Below are 12,838 nucleotides of genomic sequence, written 5' to 3' on the forward strand. Positions count from 1 at the left end.
ACAATCCAAGAAATTGAAAATTGCTATCGCGATCCATCGCGTCTCTGAGGTTCGACTGTCTTTTTCCTTCGCAATTGTGCGAAACACTTTCAATGCATATCTCCGTGAGAAAATATACAAGATGAATCATACTGTTAACGCATTGTTTTTAGTTCCGTCTATAGCCAAAACCTACATATTTCAACCCAGAACCGCCGAATCGTTTTCGCAAAAGTGACTTTGTAAGGCACACACTTGTTCCCCGATGTATTTTATCTCCAACGCAATTACACGGATGCGCTTTCGAATCAGTTAAAAACGAAGGCGACTGCCGGATAAGATCAACTAGTGTTGTACGACATTAAAATGAATAAAAAGTACCAAGAGAATTAAGACGTGGAGTACGGAATGATTAAGAACGATAACATCGAATTTGTACTAGAATAGTGACAAGTGGTCAAGACTAGACAAATTGGGAACTGATGAAAAATATTTGATCAATTTGAACATATACTGGATGCGGGCTCTCATTTCACATTCCATCAAGTCCGAACTGTCTTTTTGATTAGAAACTGTTTGTAATTGAGTTGGAAAAAGACATGTGTTCGTGATTACCAATAAAAAATTGCCTCCTTTAACCGCTAAGCTCTCTCCTCCAAACGGCCACGAACTACTTCTCAGGTGGGCACGTCATCTTGTGCATCACTGAGTTATTTCGACTATCCTTGAATACTAAGGTTTTTTTGCCTAATCATGGTGGCTGTCAAATCAATTTGAATCAAAAACTGTGGGAGAAACATTTTTAGGGTTTACGACAATATGGTAGGAAACCAATGGATAAAGTTGAAAGAAAGTTAAACCGAAACAGAGAAATAGTGTATTATACACTTTTGCAAGGTCGTTTAAACATAACGAGATTCTTGCCCCCCCCTCCCCCCTTTTCAACCGTATTTAAGATCTAAGATCACAATCTTGAGTGAGAAAAAAGTGCAGAAGTAGAACATTGTTCGCGTCAAACAATTTTATTTTGATAACAATCTTATGCCTTGGCTGGAGATGGTGCTTTCCAAGCAAAATGCTTAAGTATGTAGGCCGTTGTGTGAAGAGGCGGAGATCCTGGGGGCGGTGGGGGCGGAGGTCCGTCCTCTTCAGAGGAGGATCCATCGATCAACCTTGTTCTGACAACCTTAACGCGGATCTTTTTCCTCCTTTTGCACCTTCGTATGAGAGTAAGGAAAGCAATGATTTGAAAAATTGAAGTTCAACGGAGTTCTAAAGTGAGCAAATATTCGCTTACTTGGCATCCGCAATGACCGTTTTGCTCTTTGCGTCTTCGTCCTCGGAGATCTGATCGGGCGAGCCTTGACCCGGTAACACTCCATCCGCATATTTTAACACTGGAACAATGAAAAATAGGCCAATACTTCTTAAGTTCAAACTGAAGATTATTAATATTTTCTTATTTTTCAATAGTTACCTTTCTTTGGTTTCTTGTTAATAGATCCAAAGTGATTCAGTATGGGTTTGCAAGTGCTGGCATCTGGTAAGGCCACAGGTTCGGGCTTGACAAATTCTTCCTCCTCCTCCTCTTCGTCATTCTCATCCTCGCCTGCACCCTCAAGGTCTCCTAATGCCTCCTCCATGGCACCGCTCAATAGGAGTCTCTGCTGTCGTTTTCGCTCCTTTTTCGTCAATGGCTTTAGCGAGATGTATGTCACCTGCTCCATCTGCTTCTTCTTGGCCTTCTGGATCTTCTTCATAGCTTTCAAGGTCATGGCTTGCGGATCATCATCTTCCTCTTCTTCCACAGCTATTGCACGGGTACCTAGAATTTGAACCCTTAGAATACAAAATCTGGTTGGAGCACAAAAGGATTTGTCACGACTAAAAACTATTCTTGTTGCAAAGAATTCCGACTTCTTCGTAAAAACAAACCCTCAATCCCATTATATCAACCATATCTTACCGGGGTCTTCGTCCAGATCAGGAACCGTGCTGATAGCCTCCTTTAAGAGCTGTGCCTCTTTGGCCTCTTGGTCCTCTTCTTTCTCCAACGTTTCGAGGATTCGCTTACCCGAGGACTTTTTCACCTCCGCTTCCACGGGCGTTTCCGGGACCACGTTTGAATCTCGCTGTTGCTGCAACCGCTCAGCGGCTCTCTGTTCCCGCCTCATGCGTCTCTCGGCCTCTTTTCGCTTCGTCATTTCCTCGATTTTCTTATTCATGTTCAAGGCCGGATTGGCGTCTACTTTGGCTGCGGAACCGCCTTCACTCGGAAGAGGGACAGCACCGACGTTGGTGGGAGGCTGTTGTTCCAGTTGTTGCTTTTTCTCTTCGGGCACGATCTGGACCATGTTTCCAATCTGGACCAGGCGATTGTCATCCACGGGGACTTCAAAGCGTGAGGTCTTGATTGAGGGCATTTTGGCGGGAAGGAGAGTGGCTGTGGGTAACGCGGACAGGGTTGGTCCGGCAGACACCGGCGGAGGAGGCGGCTGCGCTTGCTGAGGTGGATAGGCTGGGATGGACCGATTAACAGGGTTGGCAGATGGTTGATGTGGATGCTTCGTGGCATGATATTGTGCAGATCCGGCGGTAGTCCGAACATCAACCGGAGCGTATCCTGGTGGCGGTTTGGTGTAATCAATGTGTGGGAGGGGGTCCTTCCTCACCGAGATTCCTAGTTCCTTCTCTAGACGCTCGTCCAGGGACAATCGTTTAGGTGAATCTGCCTTCAGATCAGAGCTATTGGGTAACGCCAACAATGGTGCCGACCGATGCGAGGCCAGTAGATCCGCATCACTGATCGTGCTATCCGGTATGCTCCGCTCGGACCGGTAATGGCCGTCACTGGTCCTTCGGTAATGGTACTCATCTCTGGGAGATCGGTAAGGACTGCTTCCTCGGCCTCTGTGATGGTAGAATCTCGGCGAGGGAGAGCGACCCGCCCGCCTTCGGTCGGGACTGTAAACACGTCCGTTGTACCCGCTGGGCGGGGATCGACGACGTCGAGGAGATGGCGAACGTGAATAGCGACTCCGAGGAGGTGGCGATGGGGAGCCCCCACGCCCATAACGACGAGGTGAACTCCCATCTCTGAAGCGATAGGATTCCCGCCGACCCGCTCCCGGACTTGGCGGTCGCCATCGGTCGTGTTCAAGAGGGCTGGGGGGCCGTCTCTCGAATTCGGGGGGTCGTCGCCCAGGACTGGCGGGAGGACGCCTGGGCGGGGGTGAAGAGCCTCGACCCCGTGGAGAAAAGCCACGTCTCCCATATTGACCTCCGCCGGGTGAACTGCCACGACCTCTTCCGGGATTTTCGGGGAACTCACGCTCTAAGTTGAAATTGATTGGCGAGCGCAGAGAGGTTTCTGAAATGCAGTCCGGAGAGAGGGGTCGGCGTCTAGGCGGGGGTGGGGACGGCGAAGGAGACCTATCCGACGAGGGAGGCAGTGGAGGGGTACGGGCATGTCTTCGCTTGCGCAGATCAGAGTCCGACATCGAGCTATTGGGAGACCTCGGTCGTTCATTGGAAGACCTCCGATGGTCCAAATGGGTCTCTGTTTGAGGAACGGGACTCGGAGTACGAGGTCCGGACTTGCGCTTCCTCAATCGGGGATCGGTGGGCAGTTCTAAACTGGGCGACCTAAGTCGTTCCCCGACGGCTTGGGCGAGAGGGGAGCGATCACTCGGATGTCGTCGCTTCGATTTCGACTCGGACATCCGACTGGAATTAGATTTATTCTCCTGAGATTCATTCTTGGATTCGCTGCCACTGTCCCCGAGGTAACCAGCCATGCTCATGAGACGAGAGGCAAACGGATTGTCTTGTGCTAGTTTGGCAGGTGATTTGAGACGGGGTTTGGGATCACACTCCTCTTCACTATCTTTTCTGGAGGATTTCTTCTTCCTCTTCTTTTTCTTCTTCTTGATCTTCACTTCGGACTCGGATTCGTCAGGAGTGAAATCTTCGAATTCGTCCTCTTCCTTCGTTTTGTGTTTCTTCTTCTTCTTCGGAAGTGTGGCGGGATCCTCCATGGCTTCATCCTTTTGCTCTGACTTGTCCAATTTGGCCTCGGGAGTGTCAGGAGCTTCCATGTCATCTTTCCTTCTCTTCTTCTTCCTCTTCTTTTTGGCTAAATCCAGCTCTTCTTCTTTGGCCTCCATGATTTTTTCCAATTCTTCCAACTCTTGCTCCATCTCCTTTCGGCCTCTTTTCTTCTTTGTCTTTTCCTTTTCCTTGACTGGGAAAGCGCCCACATCAAAACATTCCAAGAACTTGTCAAATTGTCCTATAGCTTCATCGGCATGGCCCGAGCTCATTTCTAAAAAAACACTCTCTTTGGGGAACCAGGTGCGGATCTCGTGCGGTTTCTCAACCGACAAAACACTTGAGCACTCACTCACAGAGGTTGGATTCCAAAACTCGCTCATCAGAGCAGCCTCCGTTTCACTTGACTCTGCGACCACTTCTTGACGCGTTTTGACAAAGAGATCCCACTTCGGGTTTTGGCTCCACGTTATTACGGGATCGTCTTTACCCTGACCCTTGTATTGGCACTGTCTCACACCGGCCTGTGGGAACTCGACCTCAGTCGTGTCATGCTTCCCTTGTGTTCCACGTAAAGCCCACTCACAATCCCGCTCAAAGCCCTCCAAGACGTCCTCGGCGGGTTTGACGAAGAGCTTCTGACCCAATTTTTGCGTTCTCAACTTCTTCCGGGTCTCGGGGTCCAACAATTCCCGTTGAATGCGAAAGAACTCGGGTTCCAAAATGGACAGAGAGGCCTCCTTGCAACCCTGCCACGTGGAAGGCATGGCCTTAAGGCCTCTAGTATCGACTTTGGGCTTCCGAGCTTCAGGGGAGCGACTTCGACTCCGAGATCGGCGACGTCGACGTTTACGCTCGCGACTCCGACTACGTCGCGATTCTCGTCGGCTCGGGGATTTTTGCGACTTTTCCTGAACCAAAGGTCGGCTGGCGGTGGCAAAGCCAAACGTGTCCACACCTACAATGAAGCCAAATTGAGCAACTTACACACATGACAGGCTAAAGCCCGTCCGTCTATCTTATGAGCTCTCGTGTTAAATGGTATGAGGAATCTAAATCCAGAAGGAAAAGGTTTGAAAGCTAAAGTTTTGCTTTCTATCCACATTGTAGGTTATCAAAGTTATTAAGGGCATGACGTATACATGGCAAGTGAGTTAGTTTTCTGGTGAAGAAAGGACCCTATTGTATCTTAAGTAGTACATTTAAACTTTATCTAGTGCATTAGTTGTGGATGGTCTTGTTTTTTCAGCTATTGGTTGATCAGTGTTAAACCATTTTGAAATCACCCAACAGCCGATGAAATATTTCGAGATGATGTAGCTCAACATCTATTTTGATCTACCTCGTAAATAATGGCTGGACCAATCCGTGCATTAGACATTAGACTCAAGATGCGTTTGAGCGGTTACTTACCAGTGGCTGTGATACTATCGATCTGTGACAATGGTTTCTCAATCACTTGCGGGGACATGGGTATGGGAATGGCAATATTGTTGAGCGCGCGTTCCACCTGTTTGCGGCGATCCTCCAGGAACTTATTGGGCAGACTCTTGGCCTTCTCCAGGTTCTCCTCCTCCATAATGCTGTCAATGTTCATCTTGGCTGGCCCTTCCTTGGCTTTGCGGGCGTGAGCGGGCTTCTCCGTCTCGTCAAAGCTCGTATTGGCCTTCAATTTGAGGTTGGCTTTGCTCATTCCGAAAGACACATTCCCGGCTTTGCTAGCCTATGCAAGAAAACCAGGCATGAGAACCCGCCCCCATGAATCGGACGTAAGTGAGGCTCTCACCCGCACCATCCAACAATCAATGAGGGATAAGAGACCGTGTTAGTCTTACCTTGAAAGCTTGGAGCCGCTGTTTGGCCCCTTTGAAGCCTAGCACGCTCTTGGGGGCGGCATAATCCATGGGTGGCGTGTCCGGCCGTTTCACGGGCGAGTCCGGTCGCGTTTCCGCCACGGCCAGCGATGACTCGGTCAGCGGGGGAGGTGGAGGCTCTGCCAGACCCAGCGAATCGTAGCGATGGTCGACCTCCGGGTCATCGGGGTCAGCCCGTGGGCCGGGCTCGTCGGATTGCGGGGAGGTGACTTGCGAAGGTGAGTAGGTGGCCGGGGAAGGCGGGAGCGGGATGGGCAGGGCGTCGTTCATAATTCGAGAGCCGGAGCAGACCACGCGGATGAGATGCTTTGAGCTACGGGTCTCAGTGGAGGCCACGGGTACACCACCGGCACGGGCTGTAGGAGAAGCCGGAGAGACCGGGATAGACCGGGACAGAGGCGGGCTGATCTCTGGCGGATCAAGGCAAGAGCGATGATGATGCTGATTGGGTGGGGTGGTCGGGTGGTCAGGACCCAAACCAAGGGCTCTGTGAGGGAAGCGGGGTGAAGCAGGCGAGTGAAGGAACGGGGGCGAGAGGACTCAGAGGAGAGTGACCCAGGGCCGAACGAGGAGGCTGGAGCAGCCTGATCCTAGCCTGATCCTAGCCTGATCCTAGCCTGATGGAAACACTCGAGGTTGAGTGAACTACAACTACCAGGCACAGATCAGATAGGCACCCACGCTGGCAAGCTTTTCAAACTATGGGGATTGGCTATCTGGGAAAGTTTGACATTTTCCCAAGAGGAACAGAGGGTAAGATCAGATCCGTCCCTTAGGATGGGTTGGGATGGGCCAGGGAAAAACGTCATGAGTCCAAGGAATGTAGGATTTATATGCTATGGTCTCATGGCTGTGGTGTTTTTCTATGATCACCTCTGGATCGGGGGAAAAATCTTTTGGGCGACCCAAAAGTCTTTGAAAATTGTTTCAAAAACACGCCATGATTTTCTTTCGTAGTGCAAAGACATCAAAATAATTTTGCAAAATTTTGGCCTGATTTGCAAACATTTGAGCTCACAACCAAGATATTTCATCCTTTGAAAATGTTTCTAAACAAAAACCATCAAAGTTGGCTCCTAGCTTGGACCCCCCCTCCCCAATTAATAACATAAATCATGCAGATTTAAGATGAAATTTGGTTACTCTAGTGCTTTATTTCAGTTATTTCTCAAGTAGAAGAGGCCTGGGCTAACAATGCCGGTACTTTTACATTGGCTTATTTGTGTGGAAAACCTTGGGACTCTAGCTGCGTTTTCAGGCCAAATAAGACAAGCAGGAGCAATAAGAATGGAAGGGTTCTTTTGTTGGGACAAATAGAGAAGATTGGTGTTATGCAGTACAGGTACAAAAAGTGTATTAACTAAACGTATTCCAAAGAATCTATGACCTGTGCCTTTAACCAGGTTTTAGGGTCAATTGTACTGATTGTAAAGGTTTAATGCACTTTTGAGCTGTCTCCAATCCAGACTAACCAAAACACTGAAGTGCTGTCTTCTTTTACAGGTTCCTTCAATGTTTTATTTGCCCTTCCCCACACACTAAAAGTTATCTACAGAGAACACATAGGCATTGATTTCTCATTGGGTAGGCTTTCCTTAAGTCAGACTTGAAAAGTTATTGATCAAAAATGCTCATCCAACCTACGTTCAAGGACTAACTAGATCCACTGACCCTAATTCATTAAAGGGTCAGAGATCAGAACAATAAGAATATCATTTTTTGTTCTCTGCCCCTGGGGATTGCTTTCCCAATAAGGGTAAGGAAGTCCATAAAAAATGAGTACTCTAGTTGTTCCAAAGTTATTGATGGGGTCATGGCATGTTCTTTCTCAAGGTACAGAGGTCTGGCCTATTATTGCTGAATTTTTGAAAAGCCTAATTGCTAAAGTATGTCATCCACCTCGTGGGGAGGTTTTCACATGCAATTTTCCATCAAAATTGAAAGTTTTAAAAATATTTTTTGCCTGACAAAAGCCTGAATTTTCTAAATAGATTGAAAATCAAAAACAAATTGTAATAATTTGATAATGACGAACATTTTGATGAAAATACATTTTAACGGATAAGATGAGGTGGGTTTGGGCCATGGGCCCTCATTAATGCCATTACACCAGAAAATAAATTAGGCATTGTCCTAAAGTAATGGTTCATATCATATCATGACTGTGGCTGGTGGCTTCTACTTTAGTATGAATTAGCATCATTAAGACATATTGCGACAATGAAGCAACAGCTGAATGATGATATCAGCACTAGAGACTAAAGTTAGTCTCTAATCAGCACTAATTTTGCGAGGTCACTAGGGCACTTCTCAAAGCAGTACAGGTACAAAAAAACCTACAATATTAGACAAAAAAAACGTTTCCAAGGTTTCAAAAGGTCTTTTGTGAAGATAAAAATATGCTAAAAGAGGAAAAACCAGTACAAAAATGGCTTTTTCTTTTTTCAGCTAACAATTTATTTCAAAGTATGCTAGCGACTCGCTCTGTCCCTGTTGGCTTTCCATCTCTACCAAATACCGTCCGTCACTCGGACTAATCGGTGGCTAGTGGCTACCTTCCTAACTACGCTTCCTAGTTCTTACTCCGTGGCTCAGCTGACGCAACGATATGATTGAGGAATTCACGGAGTCACCGATGCTTGGGATTGCCGGGATTGCCGGGATTGCCGGGATTGCTGGGACTGTTGACGTCTCTGCCTGCTTCTGTGAAGGTCGTGTCCATCGAGGTTAGGAGGTCACTGGCACATGCCTGCCTGTCTGATGGGCTGACATGGCCACGTCATCCCCCCCTATGACATTGGACATTGGTTCGACTCTATGATATTCGAGGCGGTTCAGACTGACCTGTCCCCCCCCTATCCCCACCCCTTCACGCCCACTCAACCCGGATCTCCATCCGGCCATCCAGGCTACTTCCAGAAAAGACCCGCAGATTGATGATGATGATGCGGGCCCAGGTGTTTTACATGGTGGTGTTCGTCTTGATCTGGATCGGGTTCACCTATTTGCTCTTCGTTCAACGACCCGGGGCACTCAATGCCCGCAGTAGCCACCACGGCACCCGGCTCGAGCCCCAATTGAAAGTGCGGCTGGTCGAGTTCGAGACCCGTTTGCGGCAACAGATCCGGGACAACGCTCAGTTGTTGCGGGAGGTACAGGCTTTACACGGCGGGGTCGAACCCGCGGTCGTCAAGTTTGTGGATGGGGCCAATGAGTATGAGGCCGGGGGATTGGGCGGGGCTGGCCTGGATTTGCAGGCCGTGCCGGGGGGTGGGACGGGCGGTGGACCGGCTGAATCTGTCCGCGGGTCGGTCGGCCCTATCATGCCGTTACTCATGTTCGCCTGCAATCGCGTGACCGTGGCCCAAGCCGTGGATTTGATCCTGGCCATTCGTGGGGATCGGGTCCAGAAATTCCCGCTCATCGTGTCTCAGGTAAAACATAGCATGGGTCCCTGGGGGGGGGGACTGTCATGAATTAGATAGGCTTTTGTATGTGGATTGGGGCGACGATGGCCCCCTTTGAATTGGCCTGTCATTCTCCGGTAATGCATGATTTTCTGATTCGTTGCTAGGATTGCGGGCATAAGGCCACCCGGGATGTGCTTTTAGGCTACGGCGATCAAATCATCTTTCTGGAACAGCCCCATCAGAGTCCGATTGCCGTGCCCGCCAAAGAGAAGAAATTCCAAGGCTACTTCAACATCGCTCGTCATTACGGTTGGGCCCTCAACCACACGTTCAACGAGCTCAAGTACGAGCAAGTGATCGTGGTCGAGGACGATCTGGAGATCGCCCCGGACTTCTTCGAGTATTTCGAGGCCACGCTGCCCATTCTGAAGTCCGATCCCAGTCTGTACTGCGTGTCCGCCTGGAACGACAACGGCAAGCAAGGCCTCATCGACCAGGTTCAGAAGTCGTTGCTCTATCGGTCCGATTTCTTTGGCGGTCTGGGCTGGATGCTCACCCGTGAGCTCTGGCGGGAGCTCAGTCCCAAATGGCCGGCCAGTTATTGGGACGATTGGATCCGCGACCCGCGACAACGGCGAGAACGGGCTTGCATCCGACCGGAGATCTCCCGCACCAAGACCTTCGGCAAAGTGGGCGTGTCCAACGGCATGTTCTACGACAAGCACTTGAAGTTCATCAAACTCAACGATCAGTTCTACGACTTTACGAAGGCCGATCTGAGTTACTTGCTCAAGGCCCAGTACGACCCGGCCTTCGAGGCCAAACTGAATGCCTTGCCCGTGGTCAGTGTGGAGGAGTTGCGGTCGGGCGAGGCCTCCGGCAAACACAAGGCCCGCCACGGAGCCGTGAGACTCGTTTATCATACGAAACTCGTGTTCAAGAAATACGCCAAGGTCTTAGGGATCATGGACGATTTCAAGGCCGGAGTGCCTCGAATGGCCTACAAAGGCGTGGTGAGCACCCTCTTCAACGGCCTGCGGGTCTATGTGAGTCCAGCCTTCAGCTGGAAAGGCTACGATCCCACGTGGTAGTAGTGCACGGGATTCGGATCGCGTGCCCAACTAACATTGCTCAGATGGTGTCCAGGGACATTTACAAATTTAGAATGAAATATTGTTTTGTTTTCGTGATCACAAAGTTTCAGGACTCGTGGAGAAGTGCTTTGTCGCCATGTGGGGCTTCCTAACCTAGATATTCAACCGACCTTAAGCTGACTGGTGATCAAATAATAAGTCGCAACGCTAAAAGATGTAAGCGCTGGAGAGGTCGCGGAATTCATCTGTTCTCTTTCAAAGAGCTCTGGGCAGGTGGAGAAAGCCCAAATGAGGCCCCTCACATCCATTCCATCCCGCCCCTGATAGATTTACTGAAATTTACTGGAGATGGCTAATCGAGGTCGTAAACCTGGATCGAATGTTGTTCGCTGATTTTGTCAAACATTGCCAGACTGTTTTCTTTGTCCTATTTTTTTTTTGTTCTTCGTTTTTTATACATCAGAGATCGTTGTTATTATTGGGTTGTGGTTTTTTTTTCGGTTTTTGTTAAAATTCCTGCACCACCTTCATCAAATGTGATACTACTATAGAGTTGACACGTTACCGAACCAAAATGATCAACTTCAAATAAAGGAAATCCTTGAACAGAACTTTCCAACCGGGGGAATCATCGGTAATGATTCGTCCAATCCTCTTGCCTTACAGAGACACACAAATAGACGACCATGGTTGCCACTGCCTCCATATCCGTCAGATTGGACGACATTCTGAACGACGAGACGGTCATTGCCATCAAGAAAGTGCCCGGAGAAGTTCAACCCGTGGGTCGGATGAGTCATGAAATCCGGAAATTCCGCTCCGAAATCAGTCACAAATCCGTGCCCGAGCTCAAAGACCTTCTCCAACGGCAAAACAACATCCTCAAGAACACCAAGCTCTTGGCCAAACTCCCGGACAAAGGCGCCAAAGTCCGGGACAAGAAGACCGTCATTGAAGTAAGTGAGTGACTTTCCTTCTATTGAGATTGATTGGTCTGAAGAAGATCCCCGGCATTAATGGAACTCGTTCAATCCAGGGTTTGATCGAGGCCAAGACGAAAGAGGTCAATGACACCGCAGACTTGTTGAAGAACCTCTCCATAAGTGGAAAAGCAATCGATCTGGAGGAGATTGAATGGAAATATGGCGGAGGTCTAGCCGGAAGCTTGGGAGCCAAACCCAAGAACGTGTTTGCCTTACCCTCCACCTCGTCTGCCTCGGAAACCAAAGTGCTCCAGATGTTGGCCGAGGGCCCAGTCCCCAAGGCCGAGAAGGCCTCGGACTTGGATTCGGAAATGGACCGACATGCCATGGCCTTGTCCGCCAAAGGCGATCACACCCTGGCCAAGCCCAGATTTATTCCCTACAATAGCCTTCATAATGATCATGTGGCCGACCAGGACGTTCATTTGAAGAAGCGGTTAACCCCCCGGTTGAATCCCGGGGATTTGATGCCCTTGCCGGACGTGAGCAATAACAAAGCCCAAATGGTCTCTCTGGAGGAGAGCTTGAAGATCCAGCAGATACAGGGGGATAAACTCAAGGAATTGCAAGTGGCGAGGTTCATCCGATCTCATCCGGACTAAGGGACCACCAACACCAACACCACCATCACTACCCTCCGGAATTGACACTCATTCAAAATGTACCTCAACACAATATGTGTTCAATCCTCTAAATTACTTACTAAGCCCTTCTCGGTCTTCAAATACATTTCTACAATGCTATTGGGCTAATCATGTCTGGGGCACAATTTTAGGACCATTTTAGAGACAAAACCTTTTTTTCGAGACTGACTAGATCCGACCGACAAATTGACAGCAAAAATATTGACAGCAAAATTGCAAAAGAGAATCGCCAGACCTGACACGAAAAGATGGAGAAAAAATGACATGGCTCCAAATGACCCGAATTTATAAAGAAACCATAAATAGTACATAATGTACACAACATAGAATTTGGAAAACTGGTCAAAAGCGGTTGATGACAATGCAAAATTTGGCCGGCCCTAGTGATGGTCTTGGCGGACAAAATCCCCGTTTTCTTTTGCAAAAACAGGCTATGGGCATTTTGCCCATCCTCCACTCTGAAAGAAAAAACTAACTAAGCTTGATTACTTCTCAGCTTGTTTCTGATCCTTTATTGTAGAATTCCATAAACCAGAATCACGAACTGGGCCATTAAATGAGTTCTTCAGATTGCGATCGATTTTAAAAATGATCAAAATTATGAAGTCGTGGGCTTTCTTTACCATCAGCCAGCCACGGACGGAGTTACCTTTTAGCGAAAACTTTGCCAAATGTTGGACAATCTCCCGCGAACTATGGTATATACGTACCGGTATCTACTCTTAACATATCGGGAAGTAATTGCATTCAACCCCAACGGTGATTTTTTTATCTGGTAGTCAACCTTGTTGGTGTTACATGTGT

General features: G+C 48.6%; 4 protein-coding genes across 4 annotated transcripts in view; 3 read left to right on the top strand and 1 right to left on the bottom strand.

The window, feature by feature from the left end:
- The window catches only part of LOC131892807 (uncharacterized), a 2,959-nt gene extending 2,828 nt beyond the window's left edge, over nt 1-131 (top strand). The window contains exon 3 of the mRNA XM_059242659.1: nt 50-131. The gene's annotated coding sequence lies outside the window, so the exon portion shown is untranslated. The remainder of the gene's footprint in view (nt 1-49) is intronic.
- An 851-nt stretch (nt 132-982) lies between these two features.
- LOC131892730 (titin-like) lies at nt 983-6,484 on the bottom strand. Its single transcript, XM_059242562.1, has 6 exons — nt 5,865-6,484; nt 5,443-5,752; nt 1,946-4,987; nt 1,457-1,804; nt 1,277-1,376; nt 983-1,196 (listed from the first exon to the last, which is right to left on the bottom strand). Exons 1-6 carry the CDS (start codon nt 6,171-6,173, stop codon nt 1,019-1,021), a joined length of 4,287 nt encoding a protein of 1,428 aa, XP_059098545.1. The 5' UTR covers nt 6,174-6,484; the 3' UTR covers nt 983-1,018.
- A 1,906-nt stretch (nt 6,485-8,390) lies between these two features.
- Nucleotides 8,391-11,074, top strand: LOC131892605 (alpha-1,3-mannosyl-glycoprotein 2-beta-N-acetylglucosaminyltransferase-like). Its single transcript, XM_059242421.1, has 2 exons — nt 8,391-9,337; nt 9,478-11,074. The coding sequence occupies exons 1-2, from the start codon at nt 8,840-8,842 to the stop codon at nt 10,402-10,404; spliced, it is 1,425 nt and encodes a 474-aa protein (XP_059098404.1). The 5' UTR covers nt 8,391-8,839; the 3' UTR covers nt 10,405-11,074.
- Nucleotides 10,418-12,133, top strand: LOC131892611 (uncharacterized). The gene is made up of 2 exons (XM_059242430.1): nt 10,418-11,363; nt 11,444-12,133. The coding sequence occupies exons 1-2, from the start codon at nt 11,094-11,096 to the stop codon at nt 11,990-11,992; spliced, it is 819 nt and encodes a 272-aa protein (XP_059098413.1). The 5' UTR covers nt 10,418-11,093; the 3' UTR covers nt 11,993-12,133.
- Nucleotides 12,134-12,838: the final 705 nt, after the last annotated feature.

This window comes from Tigriopus californicus, chromosome 2, assembly GCF_007210705.1.
Source record: "Tigriopus californicus strain San Diego chromosome 2, Tcal_SD_v2.1, whole genome shotgun sequence".
Lineage (NCBI taxonomy): Eukaryota > Metazoa > Arthropoda > Copepoda > Harpacticoida > Harpacticidae > Tigriopus > Tigriopus californicus.